The following is a 25,495-nucleotide window of genomic DNA, read 5'->3' as shown; positions in this document are numbered from 1 at the left end:
ATACTGCCCAGGTGGTTGTTTTACCTTTCTCGGCCACTCTGTTCTTCAATAGTATCTGCAGCACACTCTAGGGAGACTTGCAGAGACTGTATCTGGTTCATTGTCTCCCGCAGAAGGAAGCGAGTCATAAACTGTTCCATCTTGGAGGAACTCTCATATGCCTGTAGGAGTTAAAGAGGCAGCTGAGTACTAATAGATAATTTCTCCCAGCACTGCTAGAGTAGGGAAAGAGAATATTTTTAGGTCAGTGGGAACAATTCAGTTTTTTAATAAATATAGCTGGTACTGTCACAAAATGGCTACCATGCCAGAAGAAGGAAATATTGATTAAGACAGCTGCCTGTTAAAATGATTTTGGTCACTCCCAAAACATCCAAATTCCAGAAAGCAACTAATGATATTGCATCCTGCCAACTCTTCTAGGCTTCCAATGTGTCCAGCTTGGTTTTTTTGATAAATAGGCATACCTCCAAACAGAGGATTGGGTTGCAGTCACTGCCACTTTTATTTTCTAATCTTTGGGGGAGACCCACAGACATTCTTGGAAATAACGGTGATGCTAGACTTTGATAAAATGTTGGTAAAATGTTTCTTTTATTTTTTTAAAAAAAAGTTTTTCAAAGACAACCCCCAAACAGGCAGGTGAAACAGTGCACTTTGGTGGTTTTCACAGAAATATCTGTAGGTGCATTGGTGCCCACAGAAACTATGTTAAATATTTCTGCTCGGTGCCTCTGACTCAGCTACAAAATTCTAGCCTTTTTTAAAAATAGGACATATAGAGACACTATCCTTACATTAACTTATTAAAATATTTCATCTATTTTTTTCCAAGCAAAGCAATAATGCCTTTTTTCCTCATCTTGGAAAATTCTAAAGCTCTCTATAGTACATAACTATCATAATCCAGAATAAGAAATAACTGTCTATATTATAATAAATAAAAGACAAGGTTTAAAAATGGTAGTCAACCAATTGTTTGGAGCTGGGAAAAGAACTGTATGCCTTGGAGAGTTGCAGACAAGAATTATGTTTAGACCTTTGCATATTCCGATGTACTTATCCTTATGTAAATCCACTGAACTAAGGATGCAATCCTGTATACATCTACTTGGAAATAAGAAGAATATATTTGAACTTTTGTAGGTTCTACGCTTTATATAATTTAGTCTAGATCAGATTTAATGAAATTTCCTTTTTTAAAAAAATGCCTTTATATATTTAGCCAGCACAGTTCTGTATACCTGAAAATAAAGGGTTTTTCTTTTTTAAAAAAATATTTGATCTAGATTTTATTTTTATATATATACAGTAGTTTTTATAAAAACATTGATAATTTAAAGTTCCACTTTTGCCACTCTAAAGGTAAAGTAAAGGTAAAGGTTCCCCCGCACATGCGTGCTAGTCATTTCCAACTCTAGGGGCCGGTGCTCATCTCCATTTCAAAGCCGAAGAGCCAGCATTTGTCCGAGGACATCTCCGTGGTCATGTGGCCGGCATGACTAGACGCCAAAGGTGCATGGAACGCTGTTACCTTCTCACCGTAGTGGTCCCTATTTTTCTACTCTAAATAGGGCTATTTTATTCCACTCCCTCAAGGACCAACAGTTACTCTAAAAGGACTACACTTTTTGTTGGCTTTGTTGCAAAAGACTAACATACTTGACCTTTGAAATTTTTTGAAAGAAAATTACATGGAGATTTGTGTGCTATAAACTGTGCCCATATTATAAAGTACCTAAATATCATTTGGTAATTTATTATGTTGACTTCACCTGAAGTTTTCTACTGCAATGAGATGGAGTACATAAAAGTACTTAACACTGAGCTATGCTGGAAGCAAAGAGCCTTTACTTTTGTGAAGAGTGAAATAAAAGATCTTTTTAAACAATGCAACCACAACCCAGGCAATAATATATAGAAACAGTGGGGAACTTTTATGCTGCCTTGCTTTTCTCCACTATGAACCAGCAATAAGGATAATCCATATAAAACAGTTACTTCAATTTTCATCCATCCAGATAAATTACTACTAAGAGCCTAGACATAATAGACTTGACCTCGTTGTATAACTATGGATTAACTTATCTAGCATTACTATTTCTGTCCTGAAATCATCCATACAATCTAACTTTAATAAAATAAAATAAAATATAACAATATAAACCTTTTGTTAATTGAATCTCTTGGAAGGTGCAAATTAATATATTGCTAATATCTGCTTTAGAACAACTCACAATGTTAACCAAAGTTTAAAATACATTTATATATCCTCCCTTAGCACAAAATCTGGGGATAAGTACAGATTTCTTAGTTTGGATAAAATGAGAAACCGATTTATTAAAGATTTGTTTAATTGTAGTGAAAAGGCTTAGGTTTTCACATACAGGTAAAAATCTCATTAGTTTAGTAGTAATAGTAGTAGTATCACTACTATTTAGTGGTAATCGCATGTTATAAAAACATCTACATTGTCCTGCTTTCAATTTGCTTTTCAACTCTTCCCCCCACCCCAATTTGCAAGACAGGCAAAAGAAAATACACACAATTTAGTACTAGTTGTCAATTACTAAAAACTAAAAAAACATCAGATACTGAAGGACATGCAAGTTTGTTCAAAGTTCAATAAACCAAAGGTGCCTCTCATTCTTAACGGAAAAACTATCTAGAACATGGGTGTCAAACTCGCCACATCATGTGACCTGTTCTGACATATCACAACTCTTTTTGCATTGCCAGCAATGGGGTGGGCGTGGCTTTGGTATGATGAAACCGGCCCATGGGCCGGCAGTTTGACACCCCTGATCTAGAACATTTATAATAGTGTTTTTTATCCCAGGAGTCTCCAGATCTGTTGTAGTCCTATGTCTGTCTATTTATCTGAGTGACTACATTCAGCTTAAAACTTTCCAAAACAGCAAAACAACAACAACAACATAGCATATACAAGGCCAATCTCATTCAAAGCCAATCAAAATCTCATTCACAACTTCCATAATTACCAGTATGGTTGAAGAATGCTAGTTATGGAAACAAACTAAAGTCAAAATAACACCCAAAAATAAACATATGTCCTTTTAATATACTTTTGGAATTGGTTTTTAATTAAAATGAATAATAATAGTTGATTAATCTACAGATTGTTTACATTTCTAATTTAGAAATTTAATTCATCAATAAATCTTTTGATGTTTTATCTTTCCTAATTCATGAACATTATAATAGTAATAAAAAGACAACAAAGTACCCAACTATATTTTTTCCTACACGATTAAACTTTTTATTTGCCATTTTCTATTTATGAAGATATAATATGAACCTTAGTGCCTAATTAAATAGGAATAGCAATTGTTTTCATTTATTAAATGGAATTTATATTAATGTAATAGAAATTTCCCATATGCTCGAATTTTAAAGAGTTACATTATGTAAGACACAGAACATGGGAAAAAATATAAATCATAGGATGGGCTCTTAGCAAATAAATTAATTCATCTATACAAGACCACAATGCATTCATCTCCTAAACTGATATTAACAACTGTGTTCTGGAAAAAGATACTGAGATAATAATGAGATGTTATAAGTCAGTTGAGAAAGAATGAGACTGTCATCCAGGAGACTTAGTCTTCAATTTTATCTCTGCCAAAGTATATATTTTGCTTTGGATTAATCAGGAACTATGAGACATTCTGTATTTGTAATTTGGTCAGGATCCATAGAGCTACTTAGTTTCTGTAACAAAATTATTATTATTTATTTATTTATTAATTTTATTTATATACCGCCCTTCTCCCGAAGGACTCAGGGCGGTGAACAGGGCAATACATGTTAAAAGACAAAATACAAAAATTAAAAAAAGATTAAACAAATGCCCACAGCTCTTACAATAGGTAAAACACATTAAAAGTAATAAAAACCCCAACCCATCCCATCAGGCCAGGCCAGCTTGTTCGAAGAGATACGTCTTTAGATCACGCTGGAAGGAGCGCCGGTCGGGCGCCATCCGGAGCTCAACCGGAAGATAGTTCCATAAATCCGGTGTGCCCACAGAGAATGCCCTCCCCCTGGGGTCCACCCGTCGGCATTCTTTGACCGGTGGCACCCTGAGGAGGCCCTCTCTGTGGGAGTGTACTGGGCAGAGGGAAGTTGATGCCGGCCGCAGGTGCTCCCCAAGGTATTCCGGACCCATGCCATGTAGGGCTTTATAGGTCAGTACCAGCACCTTGAACCTCACCCGGAAGACAACTGGAAGCCAATGCAGCTCGCGGAGCAGAGGTGTAACATGGGAGTATCGGGAAACTCCCAGCACAACTCTCGCGGCTTCATTCTGTACCAGTTGGAGCCTCCGAGTGGTCTTCAAGGGCAGCCCCATGTAGAGCATTGCAGTAGTCCAGACGAGAGGTCATGAGCGTATGAGTGACCGTACGTAAGGCATCCCGGTCTAAATAGGGCCTCAACTGGCACACCAGGCGAACCTGGGCGAAGGCCCCCCTAGTCACAGCAACTATATGGTCTTCTAAAGAAAGCTGTGAATCTAGGAGGACTCCCAAGTTGCGAGCCCTATCTACGGGGGGTAATAACTCACCCCCATAGAAAGAGATGGGATATCCTGAATATCCCGAGATGCCGGTACACACAGCCACTCAGTCTTGTCAGGGTTGAGTCAAAGCCTGTTCCTCCCCATCCAGACCCGAACTGCCTCCAGGCAGCGGGACATCACATTGAGGGCATCACTGGGGTGGTTTGGGGTCGAAATAAAAAGCTGGGTATCATCAGCATACTGATGATACCCAACTCCAAAACCACGAATGATCTCACCCAGCGGTTTCATGTAGATGTTGAACAGGAGAGGCGAGAGGACCGACCCCTTGCTTGCACTTACTGTAAGGCAACCTATACAATAATAACAATAAAGATTGACAGTAATTAATGAAAAAGAATAATAGAGAAAAAGGAAATGGTCTGTTATTGCATCTTTACAGAGGATATTATTATTATTGCTACTAATTTTCATCAGTGTATTTATTTTCCAAAGCACCAGAAAGCAAGACAAGAAATAACGGTTGAAACTAATCAAGGAGAGGAGCAACATGGAATTAAGGACAAACTTCCTAACAGTGAGGACAATTAACCAGTGGAAAAGCTTGCCTTCAGACATTGTGGGTGCTCCATCAGACTGGACAGCCACTTGTCTGAAATGATATAGGGACTCCTGCTTGAGCAGGGGGCTGGACTAGAAGACCTCCATGCATGATCCCTTCCAGTTCTATACTGATTGATATTGATTGATTACAAAATAGAAACAACTGAAAGCTGAATTAACACCAGAAAATTAGACCAAAATATACACATGGAAAAGTATCTAGAAGCCTGCTAAGTAGCATGATCTCTGATAGTTATTATCTGGGTGAAAAATAATATAATACAACCTGGACAAGACCTGGCAGGGTATGGAGGAGAACGTTTTGGAGGGCAAGAGTGTGAAGCAGTGTGAGTAATACTGTGATTGTGATGGGCAGACTGAGATATGATGGAAAGAGGAAGAAAAGTTGCTGAATCTTGGCAGAAAATATTCCACCAAAGGATAGAAGCAGCAATAGAGGAAGCATGTTTCTTGAGTTTTCATCAAGACTTTTAACCACTATACTATTTCAACTTCCAATGGCAGACTAAAATATATTGATCATGCCATCAGCTTATGCAAATGTCTAGAGTAAAACTAGTTGGCTATGTAAACTGCCTGCCCTCTAATTTCATGGCTGCCACTCATGATTGATGATCAGGAACTTTAGAAAATACCACAGTTGAGGATGAAAATGAGAAAATAGAAATAACATTTGGACATAATAGAAACTAGGTAAAGGTAAAGGTAAAGGTTCCCCCGCACATGCATGCTAGTCATTTCCGACTCTAGGGGCCAGTGCTCGTCTCCGTTTCAAAGCCGAAGAGCCAGCGCTTGTCCGAGGACGTCTCCGTGGTCATGTGGCCGGCATGACTAGACGCCAAAGGCGCACAGAACGCTGTTACCTTCCCACCACAGTGGTCCCTATTTTTCTACTTGCATTTTTATGTGCTTTCGAACTGCTAGGTTGGCAGAAGCTGGGATGAGTAACAGGCGCTCACTCTGTTACAGAATAGAAACTAAGGAGGCAAATGGTCCCACATAACTGTGAATGAGGAAGACTAACTCCATGATTTTATTTACGCAACATAGCAATTCTACCATTAATGTATTTCTTTTTGCCATAGTAATCATTCTTAATTATTTAAGATGCTATAAACCAAGAGCCTTACTGTATATTAGGTTTAAGAATAGTGACAAGATAGCAACAATGAATATAATATGGACAGTATGCTGTAATTAGAATTATTCCCTAAAAATCAGCCCCTTAGTCAAAGTTTTAGAATATTTGTTTGCAAAGGTTAATTGATTAGCTAGAATGAAGCCTAAGGCTTGAAACCAAATCTAAAACAAGTGTATTTATTTATTTATTTATTTGTATTCCACCTTTATTATTTTTACAAATAACTCAATTCAACACACCTTCTTTCTTCTGTGATTCCCACGACCACCCTTTGAGGTGAATTGTGCTGACACAGAGTGACTGGCCAAAGGCCAGGATGTAACATACCTGCACAAGAGGTGTCTGTGTATAAATATAAACATGAACATGAATATGAATAAAGAATATTAGGACCAGATGAATTATAAAATAACAAAAACTATTCTGAGTTAAGGAATGGAGAAAATGCCAAAGCACTCACAATGAATTTCAAGAAGAAAAAAGGGAGGTTTTTCCACAAAGAAATTTTGCCCCATGTAATTTCTTTGAAGATGTTCATCAATCATTAGCATTTGTCTATTAATTTTTCTGAACTCCTTTATATTCAATGGAAAAAGGAGAGATAGAGGAGGAAGATGTCTCTTGATTTATTTAAAGCCAAGCAGCAAATGGCTAGCTCCAGTATACTTCAGCTGTGACCACAGGAGCTTTTCATCCTGCTATTTTTAGCCTTATAAATATGCTAATTGATCCTTTCTTCCACCTTCTCTCTGCTTTCAGAATTCTATTTGTTGGAAATATGATAAACATACATTCCAGCAGTGGATACATAACAATCCTAACTCACAGAAGCATTTATGAAATTGCTGCTTTTTATTATTACTGGTGGTAAAGAAATGGAGAATGCCAGGGAAATTAATGAAAAATCAAACAACACAGGAAATGTTATGTGAATGCATGTGACAGAATGTGGGTGTCTGGAAAAGTGGTATTTTACTTGGATATTTAATATGCTGTGGGTGGGTGCTGTGCGTAGACACCATGGAGTACAGGCGGACAAAATAAAACCATGGAAGCAGGAGCAATTTACAACTTCCTTGTAATTTTCCAATTGGCTTTGCTTTATTGGAAATGACAATCACATGACCTCATCTCACTGTGATGTTGTAATTGTGACACCAAGTGCCGAGATCATAATCACATGACCCTGGGAATGCTGTGATGGCTGGAATTCCAAGCCTGATTATAAATTCCATGCCTTCGTTAACTTTCAATGGTTCTGAACAATCTGCACTATATATTTTGGTAGGCAGTGTATAGTATCCTAAATCAACTTTTTAAATTTTAACACACAATTTTGTATGGTGAATACCACTGGAAAATGAAAATTAAAGAAAAATTATTACAAATGTCTAAAAAAGCTCACTTTTAAATATTTGACAGGTCAACAACCCCATTTGAAGATGTCAGTGTGCCACATTACAAAACTATTTATATCACTAAAATGCAAGATATAAACACTGTGTGCCTGTCTGTATATACAATGTGTGTGTGTGTTAGTCCCTAATGCTCCTTAATATTGGCCAGGTTGATTGGAATGTCTAAGAATTGAAATGTCACAATTTTGTTAGGTTTATAGTTTATCCATTTCTAGTGTACGTGATCCATAACATCAAGCTCGAAACAAATAGACTCTTACTCTGAAATGGAATTATTGGAAGAGACTCATCATTATTTATATACATGATGTTCTAATCCCTGACACAGTAACTGTGCACTAAAAAGAACTCCAGTTTTCTGTTATCAGTCAGTTATTATTAGAAATATTTCTATCATATCCAGCCTGCAAAAATCCAGATGACTATTTGATTAATTGCTTCATTTGTGAATAAGGGATTACCGTATTTCCTCAAAAATAAGACCTATCTTGAAAATAAGCCCTAGCCTGATTTTTACATGGACGATGGGGAGTGGGGATGGCTTTTGCTGTGGGGCTGACCTAAGTTTTTACGGCAGACAAACGCAGATCTCTGGGGGTTAGGATAGAACCCAAAGAGAAACTTAAGGGCAGGAAAGGCATGGGCTTCCATGAACGCTAAAAGTAAAGAGGGGCAGAGTAAGTCACCTGAGGGAGAGGCAGAGGCAGAGGCATAAAATGGCTGCAGGGTGGTCGGTTTCACCCACCACCACCCAGGAACAAAGCTTCTCAAGCAGCCCTGAGGAGCTCAGTCAGCAGAGTCCTACCCGCTTGCATGAAGCAACAGTCTTTTTGGGTGGTCTCCATTCCAGCCGGAACAGCAATTGCTTGTCTGTACTTTCTCACTGCCCTGCATCAGCCCGAATCTCCCTACTCTGTTCTGGAAATGGCAATCCTGTTTTCTGCCACTTCTACTCCCGGCGTTGTGTTCGTCCTTCATATGAAGCTGGAGCTGGGCAAGGAAGGCCAGGTTCCCCTTCCCCCATGGTTCTGAAAAGCCGTTGAGGTTTTGTGTGGAGGAGCAGATCTGCTTCCTGCAGGGCCGGGCTGGCCTGGTGCATGCTGAGGGGGCTGGACTCACACATATTGGTACACTCAGCTTCTTACAAAAATCATATGGTAGCTACTGTATCCTGAGCTGATCAGGAAGAAAACATGCATGCTCTGGATTTTAAGGCAGAAAAGTGAAGGAAGGGGGCAATTTCAAAGGCCCTGGAGAAAAAGAACAAAGCTTTTCTGTTTGCCATCCAAAGTGGGTGCCAAGGCCAACCTGGCAGGAAGCAATCTGCTCCTCAAGAGCTTTGCAGAACCATTGGGAAAGGGGAGCCTGGCCTTCCTTGCCCAGCACCAGCTGGCGTAGTTTTCCTGGAGCTTAGCATGGAGGAGCAAAACAGAGGCCAGGGGACAACCCGTACATCAACCCGGGGCTCCGTTCTCGGCTGCAGAGGCCATTCCTGAAGGCCTCTTCTGGCAAAATGGAAGCCAGGGGACTATGCATGGGAGAGGTGGCAAGCGGCTAAAGAAGTGGGATGGTGGAGGCCACACAAGCTCCTGCTAGTCAGGGTTGTTGGTGCCACTGCTGTGAAGCAAGACAGTGAACAAAATAAGACATCCCCCGAAAATAAGACCTAATGCCTCTTTTGGAGGAAGAAAAAAAAATAAGACCAGATCTTATTTTTGGGGAAATCCAGTAGGCATTAGATTTATTAACTACTACACAACCTATGACTATTAGGTCATCTTTTCAGAGATATTTTCTCAACGCCTTCAAACAATGACAGAATTTCTAATGTGCTCCATTTATTGAAAAAGTTAGGATACATTCAGAGAAGTATTTGCCTTGAAAATAGGCTGTTTTGCACTGTATAGCAAAGTCAAACATCAGCACAGGAAATGTTTTATGACATTTTGTATTATGTCATAAACTGTTTTATGATAACTTTTATATTATAAAATGTTTTTAATGTAAAAGTTGCTGAAATTTCAATTCCAGAATGAGATTTTGGACTCATTCTATAAGTTAACCCATTTAGGGTATCTTGGTTCAAAAAGTATTGCCCTATGATGCACCATTTTCCTCAGTTAATAGTTATGGGAACAAGACTTTTAGTAGTATACAGATTAATAAATTGAATTATATTTGTATGTAGAGTAGACTTCACCTTTCCTTCTGTGCTATCACTGACTGAATCAGAAAGAGTAAAACCACCAAAAATGTTTGTCTCCAGTTCCTAAATTGGATAGATGATCCTGAAGAAAATCAGATTTACAATATCAAAAATGTTCATGCTCCCTCCCTTCCTCTAAGTCCCTCCTGAGGTCATAACCAATATTTGTGTCTGTCCAATGACTAGATCTGAAACAAGACTGCCATTGGTCTGCATAATCTATATCCTTCAGAGACCTCTGTAACTGAAGCTCCACTATTTTCTCAACAACCTTCCTCCAAAATGGAAAGTTTGATGGAATCATCCCATTCCATAGGATCTAATATGCTCCTAGGTTCACAGAACCTTCTCTTCCACTAAAGAAGCATTGATTATTGCCTGATTCCAATTTCCAGCCTGCTTTAACCAGCCAGGTGGGACACAGTCCAGTGCAAAAAGTGGACAGCTAAGACTGCAGAGAATTCTGTTCATTTTTCAAATTAATCAGATTCAAGAACCACCCAGAAAGCATTACAAGATATTACTTGCAGCAAAGGAGAATGTGAATTCTAGGTCTGCCTTAGACATGAAAGTCAGGTGACTTTACAGTCACGTTCAGCACAATTCGCTGTGCAGGGGAAAATAGGAGAAGGAGCATTAGGAATATTCGTCCCCTTGGGTTACTAATAAAGGTGGGATAAAAACCACTCACCCATCCACCAACCATCCAACTAAATAAATAAATAAGTGAAAACAAATCCCCCAATTTCTTTTTGCATCAATCTAGTGCAGGCATATCAAACTCATGAAGTCACATGATGTCACGGGATGTATTGTGACTTTCCCCCCATTACTGGCAATGGGGTGGGCGCGGCTTTGGCATGATGCATCCGGCCCATGGGCTGGCAGTTTGATATGCCTGATCTAGTGGCTGTCCATGTTTTTGCAGCCCATATTCAATTAATCTTACTGAATTTTCAGAGTGACAAAAAAGATTTGAGTATGAATGCTAATATACCATAATGTATATTATTCAGTTTACTGTATAATCTATACAACTAGCAGTAAACAAACAAAACACAGCCTCATATATAAAACATCCAATGAAAACATTTAAATCATTTTAACTAATTAACTATGCACAGAGTGATATTTTCTACACAGCAGCAGCTGCTGTATATTTCAGACTTAAACATTCTGATCGGGATAGTTTTCCCAACTCTAAGCTTAGCAATAAATTAAAATATCATTGTATTTGCCTTTTAAATTAGTGGAGGCCAGGCTATTACAGAACAGTTGAAAAATATAGGAACCGAGCTGTCAGCTTCTGGGAATATGAAGCTTAGAAGTGAACCTTGGAATAAAACACTGTTCCTTATTTTAATTTGTAAAATGTGGAGGGTTGGCTTGATGTTCTTTTTTCTAAATTATTTATTTATTTATTTATTTATTGATGGGATTTATATCCCGCCCTATCTCCTGAAGGACTCAGGGCGGCTAACAACAAAACATATAATAAGTACAGAAATCAAGATAAAAATAAAATTAAAATCATCTGTGCAATAAATTAAAATTAAAAATTAAAAAATAAATTAAAAATTCCAAATATAATTAATTAAAATGCCTGTCAGTCTAGGTCAGCCTGGTGGAACAGGAGTGTTTTGAGGCCGCGGCGAAAGGATTGGAGATTTGGGGCCATCCGAAGCTCAGGGGGGAGCTGATTCCATAGGGCTGGCGCTCCCACAGAGAAGGCCCTCCCCCTGGGGGTCGCCAGCCAACATTGCCTAGCTGACGGTACCCTGAGGAGGCCTTCTCTGTGTGAGCATACTGGACGATGGGAATTTGTTCCCGGCAGCAGATGGTCCTACAAGTATCCCGGGCCTAAGCCATGTAGGGCTTTAAAGGTAAGTACCAGCACCTTAAATCTCACCCGGAGGGCAACTGGTAGCCAATGCAGCTCACGCAGGAGGGGTGTAATATGGGAGTATCGGGGTGCTCCCATCACAACCCGTGCAGCTGCATTCTGCACCAGCTGAAGCCTCCGGGTGGTCTTCAAGGGCAGCCCCATGTAGAGAGCATTATAGTAATCTATACGGGAGGTAACGAGTGCGTGGGTGACTGTACGTAGGGCATCTCAGTCCAAAAAGGGGCGCAATTGGTATATAAGGCGAATCTGTGCAAATGCCCCCCTAGCCACGACTCCAATATGATCTTCAAAACTGAGTCGTGAATCTAGGAGGATGCCCAGATTGCGTGCTCTATCAATGGGAGGTAACATCTCTCCTCCTATAGTCAAAGATGGAACCTCTTGGACTAAACGAGATGACGGTATGTACAGCCACTCAGTCTTGGCCGGGTTGAGTCGAAGCCTGTTTTCTCCCATCCAAATCTGTACCGCTTCCAGGCAACGGGACATCACATTGAGGGCATCACTGGATTGGTTTGGGGTGGAGATGAATAGCTGGGTATCATCAGCATATTGATGATATTTCACCCCGAAGCCACGGATGATCTCTCCCAGCGGCTTCATATAGATGTTGAACAAGAGGGGCGAGAGCACCGATCCCTGAGGCACTCCACAACTAAGAGGCCTAGGGCTTGACCTCAGCCCTCCTGCCAACACCGTCTGCGAACGGTCCAAGAGGTAGGAGGAGAACCACCGCAGAACGGTGCCTCCCACTCCCAGCCCCTCAAGACGACGCAGTAAGATACCATGGTCGATGGTATCAAAAGCTGCTGAGAGATCTAATAGGACCAGGACAGAGGAATAACCTCTATCTCGGGCCCGCCAGAGATCATTCACCAGTGCGACCAATGCTGTCTCTGTGCTATGCCTGGGTCTGAAACCCGATTGGTACGGATCCAGATATTCAGCTTCCTCCAGGTTCAAAGGGAGCTGTCGTGCCACCACGCTCTCAATGACCTTCGCAAGGAAGCGAAGGTTGGAGACAGGACGGAAGTTGTTTAAAACAGCTGGGTCCAATGCCGGTTTCTTGAGGAGGGGCCTTACCACCGCCTCTTTCAAGGCGGCAGGGAAGTACCCCTCATTCAGTGAGGCATTGATAACTGCTAGTAGCCAGCCTCGTGTAACCTCCCGAGATGCATAGACTAGCCAGGAGGGACACGGGTCCAACAAACATGTGGCGGCACTTAGTTTCCCCATGATCTTGTCCACTTCATCCAGAGTCACAGGATCGAACTCTTCCCAAATGTTCTCGGCCAAATTCATCGTTTTCCTCTCGTCAGATACTGCCCAGTCAGAGTCCAGACCAGCCCGAATCTGAGCAATTTTGTCCACCAGATATTTACTAAATTCCTCAGCCCGTCCTCGAAGGGGTCCTCTCCCGTCCCTTGATTTAAAAGGGAGCGGACCACTCTAAATAGGGCGGCCGGGCGGTTATCTGCGGACGCAATGAGGGTGGTGAAGTAGGTGCGCTTTGCCACCCTCATTGCCACAAGATAAGATCTAGAAAAGGATCTTAACTGTGTTCGGTCAGACTCAGACCGACTGGTTCTCCAAATGCTCTCTAGGCTCCTTCTCCGGCATTTCATCTCCCGCAGGTCCTTGGAGAACCAAGGAGGTAGTCGAGACTTGTGCTGGGTCAGAGGCCACAAAGGGACAACACGGTTGAGAGCCTCCGAAGCAGCCTGTTGGCAGGCATTAACTAAGGACACGACCGGGTTGTGGGAGAGGGAGGTGGGAATCAGTCCAAGCGCCATCTGGAATTTATCTGGGTCCATCAGGCGCCTGGGGTGGAACCACCTGGTCGGTTCCGCCTCCTGACAGCGGGGGGTGACGTGACGGAGGCCCAACCGCAGGAGATAATGGTCTGTCCATGAAAGGGGTTGTGATGTTGGAGTAACCCCACCCAGTCCATTTAGCCATTGCCCAGAGATAAAAATAAGATCAGGCATGTTATCCAGCTTTTTGTTGCTGTTCAACAAAAAAGAACCCTCTCCAGTCTCCAGATACATTGGGACCCTAATCAAGAGCATCATTCCGGGAAGGCCATTTAGTATAGTTTAGCTATGATTACAGCCTTAAAGGGCTTGGTAGTATACATCTCAACCATTGTAAGATCATCTAGTGAAGTTGCGTGACATCATAATTGTTCCTGGTGTTAGAGCACCTGGTTCAGATACAGCTGGTAGCAACATTGCTACAATTGCTTCCCAAGGAGGAAAGTCCTCTAATTTGGTGGTATGATGGGAAATAACACCTCCCATAGGAATGTTAAAAAAACTAAGTCAGAAAAGATCATAGACCAAGAAAAACACAAAGAAAAAAGAGGACTTGTCATTCTCCTTAAAAAAGACCAGGCCACTGTAAGTACCAGCTGACCTATTTATTGAGAGTTATTCAGATGTATTATTTCTAGTTTTTCATAGCCTCCTCAGAAGACATGAAGTGATGGGATACAGCCGGTTCACACCACTTCGGCAGAACCAGTAGCTAATTTTTTGTCGCCTAGGCCTAGAATGGACTTCCGGAAGTGGCATCTACACAGAGAACCAGTTGTTCACATATTTGAATCCCACCACTGGATACATGGATTTCAATTCCCAGAATTCACCAACCAACATGTCTGTATTGAGAATTCTGAAAGGTGAAGTCTTTATTTCTAGAGTCGTGCACCTTGAGAAAGCATTGTAACATTGGCCTAATCAGAGCAGAAAATTATCACTGCTGTTGGAGGGGATATGGTTGGTTACTGTGGCTGAGAATGTCTTAAGTGATGAACAAAAATCTCCATCAGACGTATACTTTGTTGCATAGGAAAGTACATTTTTTCAAGCTATTTAGACTATGCATACAAGATTTGGGCTGTATAAATCCCTATTACCAATTGATGCAACAGAAATACAGAAAACTCCATGCTGCCATCTAGCCATTGTCCAGAACGTTGCAGATTGAATTTTAATCTTTCTGATTGTTTGCACTTGGCTTGCAAGTTTTGTTGCCTTTTGCATTTCATGACTCTTACCTATATTTAATTTTTTGAGATTGACCTTTCTCTTGGAAGTTTCCGTTGAATAGGAAGTGCAAAATAAATAATAAACTTGTGTATTTGTGCTGTTCAGTAAGTGAGATAGGCCCAGATCAGTTTTACTCAGCAAAGTATACTGTAGTTTCTGTAAAACAACTTACCTTAGCTTTGTCTTGATCAGAGCACTCGTGAGATGGAAACCATACAATTCACCCTTCCCAAGGCAAGAAGGCACAAGATTAAACAAAGAAGCAATATTGCTTATGTTACGTTTATACCATGCCTGGCATTTCCAGTAATTGGAAGCAACAGAGGAGTCTCCTCTGCTTGTATAGCACATATAGAAGAATCTCTTTTGGCTACTGGAACTGCTAGAAAAAGCTACCAAGAGAAGCAATGTGGCCACTTTGCTATTAAACAAAGAAGCACATTGCTTGTGAAACATCTTCAGAATGGAGGATTTTGCCTGAACAATGCAGCATATTGTACTATGTGGGCCTTCCCCAAGTGCAGCAAGTGTATTCTTTCAATGAAGGCCCCCCCCCAAAAGCACTATAATATCACAGAAGGGCCTTTCAACATTTAGCATTCTCTTTTTCCTAGGTCTCTTCCAACCTGTAAAAAATAGCATTTCTAAATAGCAGTTGTTAATGATATATTTCAATTTTCAATATCATTTTAGTTATAAGCATTACCTAACATTTAATACTCTGCCCACAAAACATAAAACAAAACTTTTATAAATCTGAAGTAAAAAGAACAAACTTTGAAACAGCATCACTAGTTTATCATGTAGCAAAGGAATAGATATCAGTTTGAATATTTAAAAACTATGAAACACAATCTAGACAAAATTAAGTAAGAAGGAAGAATACTGAAGATGAAAAAATATTGATTATTGGAAGACAAGTTAGAACAAGGCAGCTTATTTATTCAGAAGTTCATTGAAAAATAGTATTTAGGAAAGAATTTAAAAGGTGAATTGCCCTAAAAAAGTAGGCAAAGTAGGCATTACAAATGAATAATCTGAAATAGAAAACTTTCCAGCTTGATTCAATATGAAGCTTTCTGTAGAAGTTTCCAAAAGATAGAACTCTTGGAATGGTATTTGCTCAAAACACCCCAAAGTCACAAACACACTCCCTCCAAGCAGTGGTGGCATTCAAATAAATGAACAACCAGTTCTCTGTGTGGGTGCCGCTTCAGGAAGTCCATTCTGAGCACGGGCAACAAAAAATTAGCTACCAGTTCTCCCGAACTGGTGTGAACTAGCTGAATCCCACCACTGCAGGCTACAGCACAAGTTCTGTTCTATAGGTGCATGTTTAATATAATGTTATTCTAGATCTTTATCTACTGTATAGGAATAGTTAAACGACATTTTAATACTTTGTACTCATGCTATGTAGACCTGAAAGAATAGGTTAGGGATAGATTATCCACCCATTAATTAAGTTAGTGGTTTTCTAGCATCAGGCTAGAAAATGGGAAACTATGAGTTCAAGTTCTTCCTTAGCATGAAAGCCTGCTGGGTGGCTTTGCACCAGTCACTCTCTCTCAGCCCAACCCACCTCACAGGGTGGTTGTTGTGGGGAAAATGGGAGGAGGAAGTTATTGTAAAAATAAAAAAGATGAGATATAAATAAAATAAAGTAAATAAAATAAAAAGTTGCTGAGAATAAAAAACTTCCTGGGAAATAGTCAAACTCATGCTATACCAGTGGCTTAAACCTATTTTTCTTGGATTTGGATTATATTCCTGTTTTCCTGCAATAGAGACCTATAGGCTCTTTACCTAGACTCCCCATTACAACAAGACGTTTGTCCAGATTTGCATTACAGATTCTGTCATTCTGTATCTGCAAGGCTTTATTCTTCCTATATATTATTTCACTCTTCCTTTATAGAGCTAGTCTAATCATTTCCCATAAATTCCTCACCTCAACACTCCCAAATTTTCTCTGAATCACACCAGGTAGCACTTATCTTACTTAATTACCCAAAAGTTAAATAGAATTGAATCTGGATTAGAGAGATTACAAGGAAATCCCGTGGCTGCAAACTAATTGGGAAGTAAAAAATATCCAAGAAAAAGCAATGATAATTCATTTCCATAAATCTACCAAGAAAACTATCTGGACGAAACACCAAGTCAACAAGAACTCAGCTTAAGGAATCCTCTTTTTTTTTTTACTCTGTGTGTCACCAAACCTAGAACTAAGATACTGGTAAAAAAATATGCTAGATGAGATATAAAAAATCCTCCCAATTTCTAGAATCAGATTATAATGCAAACTAGTGGCTTTAAAGGTAAAGGTAAAAGGTAAAGGTTCCCCCGCACATGCGTGCCAGTCATTTCCGACTCTAGGGGCCGGTGCTCATCTCCGTTTCGAAGCCGAAGAGCCAGCGCTTGTCCGAGGACGTCTCCGTGGTCATGTGGCCGGCATGACTAGACGCCAAAGGCACACGGAACGCTGTTACCTTCCCACCGTAGTGGTCCCTATTTTTCTACTTGCAGTTTTACATGCTTTCGAACTGCTAGGTTGGCAGAAGCTGGGACGAGTAACAGGCGCTCACTCTGCTACACGGCACTTGGGATTCGACCCACCAAACTGCCGACCTTCTGATCGACAAGCTCAGTGTCCTAGCCCACTGAGCCACCGCGTCCCTAGTGGCTTTAAGAAGGAATTAAATATTGTATGAAATCTTATATAGCAGAAACAATTTCTTACTTCACCAAGTCATCTTCTGAGATGAGCCATGTACAGTATATGCACAAATCCGCATCTGTGATCCTGCAAAATACAGATTAATCTGATGCATCTGTAAATAAAGGTCTGTTGAATTCAACCAGAATTCAGACAGTAGATTCTAATCTACCTTCTGCCTACCTCTGTCCTAGATTTTCTCATTATTTCTGCCATATGTTAATCAGAGCAATCAGATGTTAATCAGGGTATTTCCTCCCCCCCAAAATGTGAAAATAGCATGTTAGTAAAAAAACAACAGATTAGAGTCTAGACTCTATCTAGTGCAAAAAAGTGCCCAGTCTAAGCTGTAGCACAGGGTCAGAGAGAGGCTCACGATATCTGAGGAAAGAAGGGCATCATTTACTAGGAAGTTTCTGTTTTGCTTACAGGTCAAGGTAGTGCTGCTGCCTCCTCTTGGAAAACTGTCTCATGGTTCAAAAGTCCTCCCCCTGTTCTCCTTTCCCCTGGGAAACAGGGTAAATATTTACAGCCGACCAGAGCTGAGGGGCTGCCGTGGAGACAAAACCAGCCCCTCATTGCCATTTCCCTCAGCAGCACGGCGAGGAGGTGGAGATTGCGAAATGCGGAAGATGCGGAGACTGCTCACTTTGTTTTTCTTGGTCGAAGCGGAGAAATCAACAGCAGAGGGAGATTCAGCGATTGCCAAGAATAAAATCAAGCATTGGTACACCATACATCCAATAGGCATGAAGGGACAAACTGGCCTGTGAACGAACATCTTATGTTGCCAAATCAATGGCTGGAAATGAACACCTCCAAAACGTGGGAACGCAATAAACCACCTTGAGCATCTCAAAAGTCTTGTTGTATTTTGTATGCTCTCAAATGGGTGCTTATGTAAAAAACTCCTGAATGCATTGGGGCTTTTTCTCACGTGCATAGACTCTTGTATTTTGTTGACAGTTAATGGTAACATGACATAACATTCATTGTGGTCACTGATGCACTGCAACATAACAAACAAAAATTCCAAGGGGACAAAATTGAACCTTACTGCAACTACGTAGTCATGTATTAGAGGTATCAAAGATACTAAAAGTTAAATTGATAGAGTACTAATTAAAGTTATGCTTTAAAGGGGTACATTTTGTATGTTCCTACTTACTGGCATCCAAGAACTTCAGTTCAGTTAACATTATTAGAGATCAACAGCAGATGATAAAAGCTTGAAGATTCTTGAGAATTTTATTTCCTTTAGGTCTTTTCATATTGGATTTTATATTATGTGGTCTTTGGTGCTCTCTGAGCTTGGTTGTTTTCTTGCAGGTGTTTTATTACCAAACTAGGTAGCATCATCAGTGCTAGAAGGGAGAGGGGTTTGCTCTCATATACTAGTGGCTTGTCCTGTCACTGTTGGTGGGAGTGATTTCAGTGGTTCTTGATTAGACTGTTCTTTACTATTAGCTTGTTTGTCTGCATTGGTAGCTTTTCGATTGGGATATTTACTTCTTGATTGTTAATCTAATGTTAATCTTGATGTTTGGTGTTCTTGTTTCCTTTTTGGCTTTTTAATTGTCTCTTTTGAAATCACTAAGCTCAGGGAGCACTGAGGACCCTGCAGTTCAACCCTGAGCTACAAATATTCTCTTCTATCAGATTTTATATTGTCTCATGGGACAAACAACTATTAGTGATTTCAAAGGCAGGATGAGGAGGATCAACAAATAGAGATTCACTCTAGAACCTATGGAGATGTGGCTGCACAAACCATCAAATATTTCAAAATGTATAGGTGTGTTTTATGAAGACTCTTTTTGAATTGTTAAGATAGCTATGACTTTTACCAGGCTCATATGTTACCTGCGCTACGCTAAAGGGCCGGCACACTGTGTCTGCTGCTGGACACTGTTGGGCCTCATGTGCTTGGTGCCTCTTGTGCGCATGCCATGGAGCAGGGCATCCGGCCGGGCTGATCACCCTGATAGCATGTTTCCCCCAAAATAAGTCCTAATGCGTCTTTTGGTGTAAAAAAAAAAAGACCGGGTCTTATTTTTGGGGAAACACGGTATTACATTAATTGAAACACAATCCACCAGATTAGAAATTGAATTATGTTAATACAGGTACTCCTCGACTTACAGCGGTTCATTTAGTGACTGTTCAAAGTTACAACAGCACTGGAAAAAATGACTTATGACCATTTTTCACACTTATGATCGTTACAGCATCCTCAGGTGATTTACACTGAGACGCTTGACAACTGACTCACATTTATGATGGTTGCAGTGTCCTGGGATCATGTGATCACCTTTTGCAACCTTCTGATAAGAAAGTCAATGGGGAAACCAGATTCACTTAACAACCGTGTTACTAATCTAACAAATGCAGTGATTCAGTTAACAAATGTGACAAGAAAAGTTGAAAAACATAAATTTTGGGCTCAATTGTAGTCATAGGTTGTGGACTAACTGTACAGAGATCTAATATTTCAATAAATATCCAAACTACCTAACACACAAATTCACATTTCATCCCACTTTGTGATTGCAGGATTCTTACATTTTATTTCAGTTTTTATAAGAACAGCTAGGCAATTGCAAATTGATTTGTAAATTTATATATTCTGGATATAAGATTTGTAGCTGTCAGGGACAAAGAACAGGTGATGATTAAGAGACTGTGCCTTACTTGAGATTTTGGAATCCAAAGCATTTTATACCCATTTTTGTTAATGCACCTCAGGTATACATTACTTCTTGAGCAGAACAGTTCTTACATAAAGTTCTTAATTTTCTAGAAGAGAAGCTGAATTTGAAGATGCCAGCATGTGTTTCATGATCTAGATCCTGAGCAGAGAATTGGACTAGAAGACCTCCAAGGTCCCCTCTGACTCTGTTATACTATCACTGAAAGATGGTACTTTTTAAAAATAAACAATAAACCATAGATTCCATCAACTCACAGGGGTCTTCTCTGTGGTTAAGGCTCAGCCAAGACATTTTGCTGCCTAAGGCACAGTAGAAAATCTCCTATTCTCCCCCAGGTTAAGATGCTCTTGATCCTAAATTAGGCACACATGAAGACCCTACCTCAAAATGTAACTTTCCATTTCTAACAGCAAAAACCTAGTGCTAAAAAAACATTGTAGATAACAATTTGTTGCCCTTCTGTGACATTCAATATTTACCTTTCTAGGCAACTGCCTTGCTGATTTAACAGTAACACTAGGCCTGCCAGAGGCCTGATCAATGCATAAGCTTCTCTATTCATTTTTAATTGGTTTTTGCATCCAATGCAAAATTTTACAGGCGCCATTTTCTAGAAATCTCCTCACATCTACAGTAAAAGGACAGACCACGAATAATGTGATTGTGGAAAAAACTATTCTGCAGAAATTCTGTTGCAAAAAGATTGTGTATACACAAGCATGTACTTATGTTCTGCATTTTTGTGGAAAGAGGGAAAGATAGGCATGTATATCCTGAGGTGTATCATAAGGAAAGAATATATATTTCAAAATGGAAATGCATATATATATGTAACGTATATAAACGGTATGTTTGCCTGACCAATGTATTGCTGAACCTATTTGTGCCTTCCTTTTTCCCCATACACTTTATTAGCCAAGGATTAACAGGGCTCCTCAGCCAAAAAAATATATGCCTATCTATGCCATAAAATTCTCTAGACACATGGCTACAGTTGCAATGTGCTTTGATCTCACCTGGGACTTGACAAAGACTGGTAAATGGAGGCTGGGCCACTAAAATTTTTGACAAGGTCTCTGATGATATTTTTGTTATGTATTTACATGTTATTATTATATACACAAGTTATGAATATAAGTTCAACGGGGCTGAGGTAAAAGCCGCGGCAGCTTTTGACAGCTGTCAAAAGCTGCCGGAGAACAACTACGCAAGCGCGAGCCGGCTGACAGCTCTCGGCTGTCAGAGTCGACGGCTACCGCGCACGCGCCACCAGTTTGACAGCTCCGAGCTGTCAAACCGGCCTGACACCGATTGGCTGAAACTAAACAAGCGGGAAACCAGCACAGCCCCGATTGGTTAAATATCTGACAGCTGTAGTATAAATAGAAGCTCTGTTTACTTGTTCCTTGCCTGGTTCCAGAATAAAGTTAATTCTGTTAAGCCTGCTGTCCTGCCTGCTCCTTTAAAGCAATTTTTGTGTGGATAAAATGAGTTAAAGAGCATTGTGGTCAAGAAGACTTGCAATTGTTTGAATAATTGTGCTTGTTAAAGATGCTGCATCACTCTAACAGAAATAATAACTGAAGTCCTGCAGGGCTCCATTGTCAGCTTGTGCTGGTCAACAAGTTTATAACTTAATAAAGATAGAATGGAAAGGGATGGGATTGAATGGATACTTATTATATTTGTAGTTGATATAAAGTAAGGAGATCAGCTAGCAATTTAGAGGGTAAAATCTTGATTTCAAATGATTCTGGCAGGCTTGACTGCTGGATCAAATCCAGCAGGCTGATGTTCAATGGTGTCAATATAATGCAATGTCTTGACCTATAAGATTCTCTTGCAACTCATCTCTCTCCCTTCCTCTCTCCTGCCCTGCCCCCAACACAATTTTCAAGCTGTTTCTTCTGACTGAAGTTCACTGCATTACGGACTGCTCCTACACAATTTATAAGTCGATGGAAATAAATAAGAAAGTAGTGGAGACCAGTTTATGGAATGCCAACTATGACACATGGATGCCTTTCCTCTTTACTTCCTGAGACATTTCATTATTTTATAACTGGTTTTCATGTTATTATCTAGATCATACTGATAATATCGCCATTGTTTCTAATGACAATATGAGTGAATATGGTAATGATATAATTATACCTGGCTTTTTAAAAACAAAAATATGATTTTTCATTATGAAATATTAAGATTGGAACTAAACATTGGGATTTATTTTATACCCAAGCTTTCCATTAAGTTAACAGCTCAGGTTTGCATAGATACCAGACCTTTTCTGCATTTTTCCCACAAGAAGCCTGTGGAATAAGCTGGACTGAGATAGAGAGACTGGCCAAGGATTCACTCACTGAATCCTCGACTGAGGATGAATTTGAATCTAGGTCTCCCCTGTCCTAGTCTAACTACTACATTACTTGATTTTTTACTAGTTTCTGAATAGGAGTCTACCTGGAAATCCTGGAAAGAAAAATGTTCTGATTGTTGTGAAGAAAAGATGGGGAGCAAACTAGCTGGATAAAAATAACACTGTTGAGTCAGATGTCAAAAAGAACTAATATGTTTGAAATATGTATAAAGAGAAGGGAAAGAAGGCATGATAGAATCTGATGACATCATAAAAGTGAATTTTTGAGGGGAAAAACCAGTGGAATCTAAGAATTCCTAGTGAGCTTGAATATCTTCATCCACCAACTACTGATTCTCAGTTTGGCCAGCATCTGTCCCAAGGTTCTCTTGCCCAGAGGTTTCCAGGAGTGTTGTTAAAGGTTAGTGAGCAGATTCATGTATCAGAACAGATTCCATCCCTTATCAATTACTACATTACAAATGCTGGGAAAATTGTTAGGAACTTGAATATCAAGAGACATTGATATTAACAACACTGAGAGAATGAGAGTAAAGAGGTTGGCTGAGAGTGTGAATATATAAATCTGTTCAAACAAGGATGCTCTAGAAAGGTACAATAACACTCTGTTCATGTATCAAAAGTATAACCCAGTGCAACAGATACAAACAAGTTTTGAGCAATCTCTGTTAAGAAATTATGGTTGAGATTTCTGGAGGTCAGGTAGGAATAAAAATTGTTTCCAGCAATCTTAGTCACCTGTTGTGTTTACTTGTATATTCTAATAGTTAAATCTCACCTAAACTCAGCTGCCTCTCATCAGTTCTTCCCTGGCTTGAGGAAGGTACTATCAGTTCCAAGCAATCTGGCCTCATAAACCAGCTCTCCTGAACTGTTCAGCTTGCCCCTCCTCTACACGTTGCCAGTAATCTCCATGTGGATTTAGCAAGAGAAGAAAGATTGTTTAAGCCCTACAATAAAACCAGGACCTAAGAAAAGGAGGCCACATAGACTCCACTTTCTCAGATTCTGATGGGACAGAACTGTGCAAATAAGATGGCATGCTGTTTACACACAGCCATAGAACACTTTTGTCAGAATCCATTTATATCACATTTCATAATTGTATAGGTAGAACAATGTGCTATTTCTGGGGATTCTGCCATCTCTCCGAGGGGGGGGGAGAGGATGGTTACTAAAGCGATTTTCAAACAACAGGGAATGTTTTAACTGGGGGAGGGAGGGGGACAGACAGGTCTGTATTGCATCTTCATTTACAACTGAAAAGGAAAGCAATAACCATAAAACCAAGGAGAGTTCCCTTTCCCATGGAAGGCCCTGACACCTAGCAACTGATGAGAGCCTGACCAAATGGATGAGGGGAGGGGCTGAAATGGGAATGCTTTATATAGGATTGAAATGTAACGTTTGTCAGATTCCGTCTTGTATTGCCACAATCAATTCCATCCTAGTAAACATTTTCCTTTTGGACTAAACTTGCATCCAAGAGTTCTTACTTCCTAAGATGTGGATTGAGGTGGGTCCTGACAGTAGACGGAATCTGACAAAAGTTACATTTCAATCCTATATAAAGCATTCCCATTTCAGCCCCTCCCCTCATCCATTTGGTCAGGCTCTCATCAGTTGCTAGGTGTCAGGGCCTTCCATGACAACTTTACTTTTCCACAAAAAGACCTTCCAAAAATAACACAAGAGTTCTTTAAGTCTCACAAAAATATTTGGAAGGAAATACAGGATGCAATAACCTATAGGCGAGATACAGTCTGCATTTATACAGATCTCCTGGGCATTTGGAAGTAGCATGCAAGATTTTTGTCATGGATTTTTCTCAGTGGTGGGATTCAAACATGTGAACAACTGGTTCTCTGTGTGGATGCCACTTCCAGAAGTCCATTCTGGGCCTGGGCAACAAAAAATTAGCTACCGGTTCTGCAAACTGGTGCAAACTGGCTGAATCGCACTACTGATTTCCCTACATGTTCTCTGAAAATCATAACATTTTCTAAGAGTATTAAGGACTACTGTATGTCACGGATTTCAGTGATATTATATCATGAATACAAAATGAGAATATATTTCTCTGGATTGCTTGCAATGTTAGAAGGGCTTCTGCGACGTGTCCCTCACTCATATAGCATTGGGTGTTGTATCTGTAACTTGTAAAAATTATAGCTGTACTTTACTCCAAAGGTAAATTCACTTGAGAACTTGAAATGTGAACTATATTTTTATAACCTTTTTTATTCATCTGTAAAAAAACAAAACAAACCCTAATACGAAGGACCAAAAAACCCTCAGTTTTGCTAAGAATGATCAGTCTCTAAACTGATGGGAATATTACACATTATTAACAATGCTGACAAACATTATGTCAGTTAATGTTTCTTTGGTCTACAAAGAAACGTATCACTTTGCATTAAAAATATTTCTGTGCTATTATATCTGGTCCTGAAATGACATGTTTTTACTATTCTTTTATTTATATAATTTGTACCTTACTTTCCAGCAATAGTATTTCCCAAGCAGGTTCTGCTTTGTTTATCTAACCCATGGTGGTGAACCTATGGCACGCATGCCACAGGTGGCACACAGATCCCTCTCTGTGGGCACCTGTGCTGTCGTCCCAGTCCTAGGCCTTCAGCTAGGTTTTATAAAACCTTTTCGCTTTAGGCCTCTGCCTCCGTGTGCAAAAAAAAAAGTTCAATCAATCAAATTTCAACTTCTCGCGGGGCGGGGAAAAAAAAGATCTCGCAAAGTTGGAATTGATTGATTGAACTTTTAGTCCCACCCAGTCTGCCAT

At 40.0% G+C, this 25,495-nt stretch overlaps 1 protein-coding gene across 1 annotated transcript in view; it reads right to left on the bottom strand.

The window, feature by feature from the left end:
* NECAB3 (N-terminal EF-hand calcium binding protein 3) overlaps nucleotides 1-25,495 on the bottom strand; it is a gene marked incomplete at both ends in the record, with an annotated part of 113,918 nt that overhangs the window by 7,299 nt on the left and 81,124 nt on the right. The window contains one exon of the mRNA XM_083358247.1: nucleotides 25-161. Within this exon, the coding sequence (XP_083214373.1) occupies nucleotides 25-161 (137 nt within the window). The remainder of the gene's footprint in view (nucleotides 1-24; nucleotides 162-25,495) is intronic.

The sequence above is a fragment of the Vipera ursinii genome (genome assembly GCF_947247035.1).
Source record: "Vipera ursinii genome assembly, chromosome: 3".
NCBI classification, from domain to species: domain Eukaryota; kingdom Metazoa; phylum Chordata; class Lepidosauria; order Squamata; family Viperidae; genus Vipera; species Vipera ursinii.
This window is presented reverse-complemented; position numbering and strand designations above follow the sequence as displayed.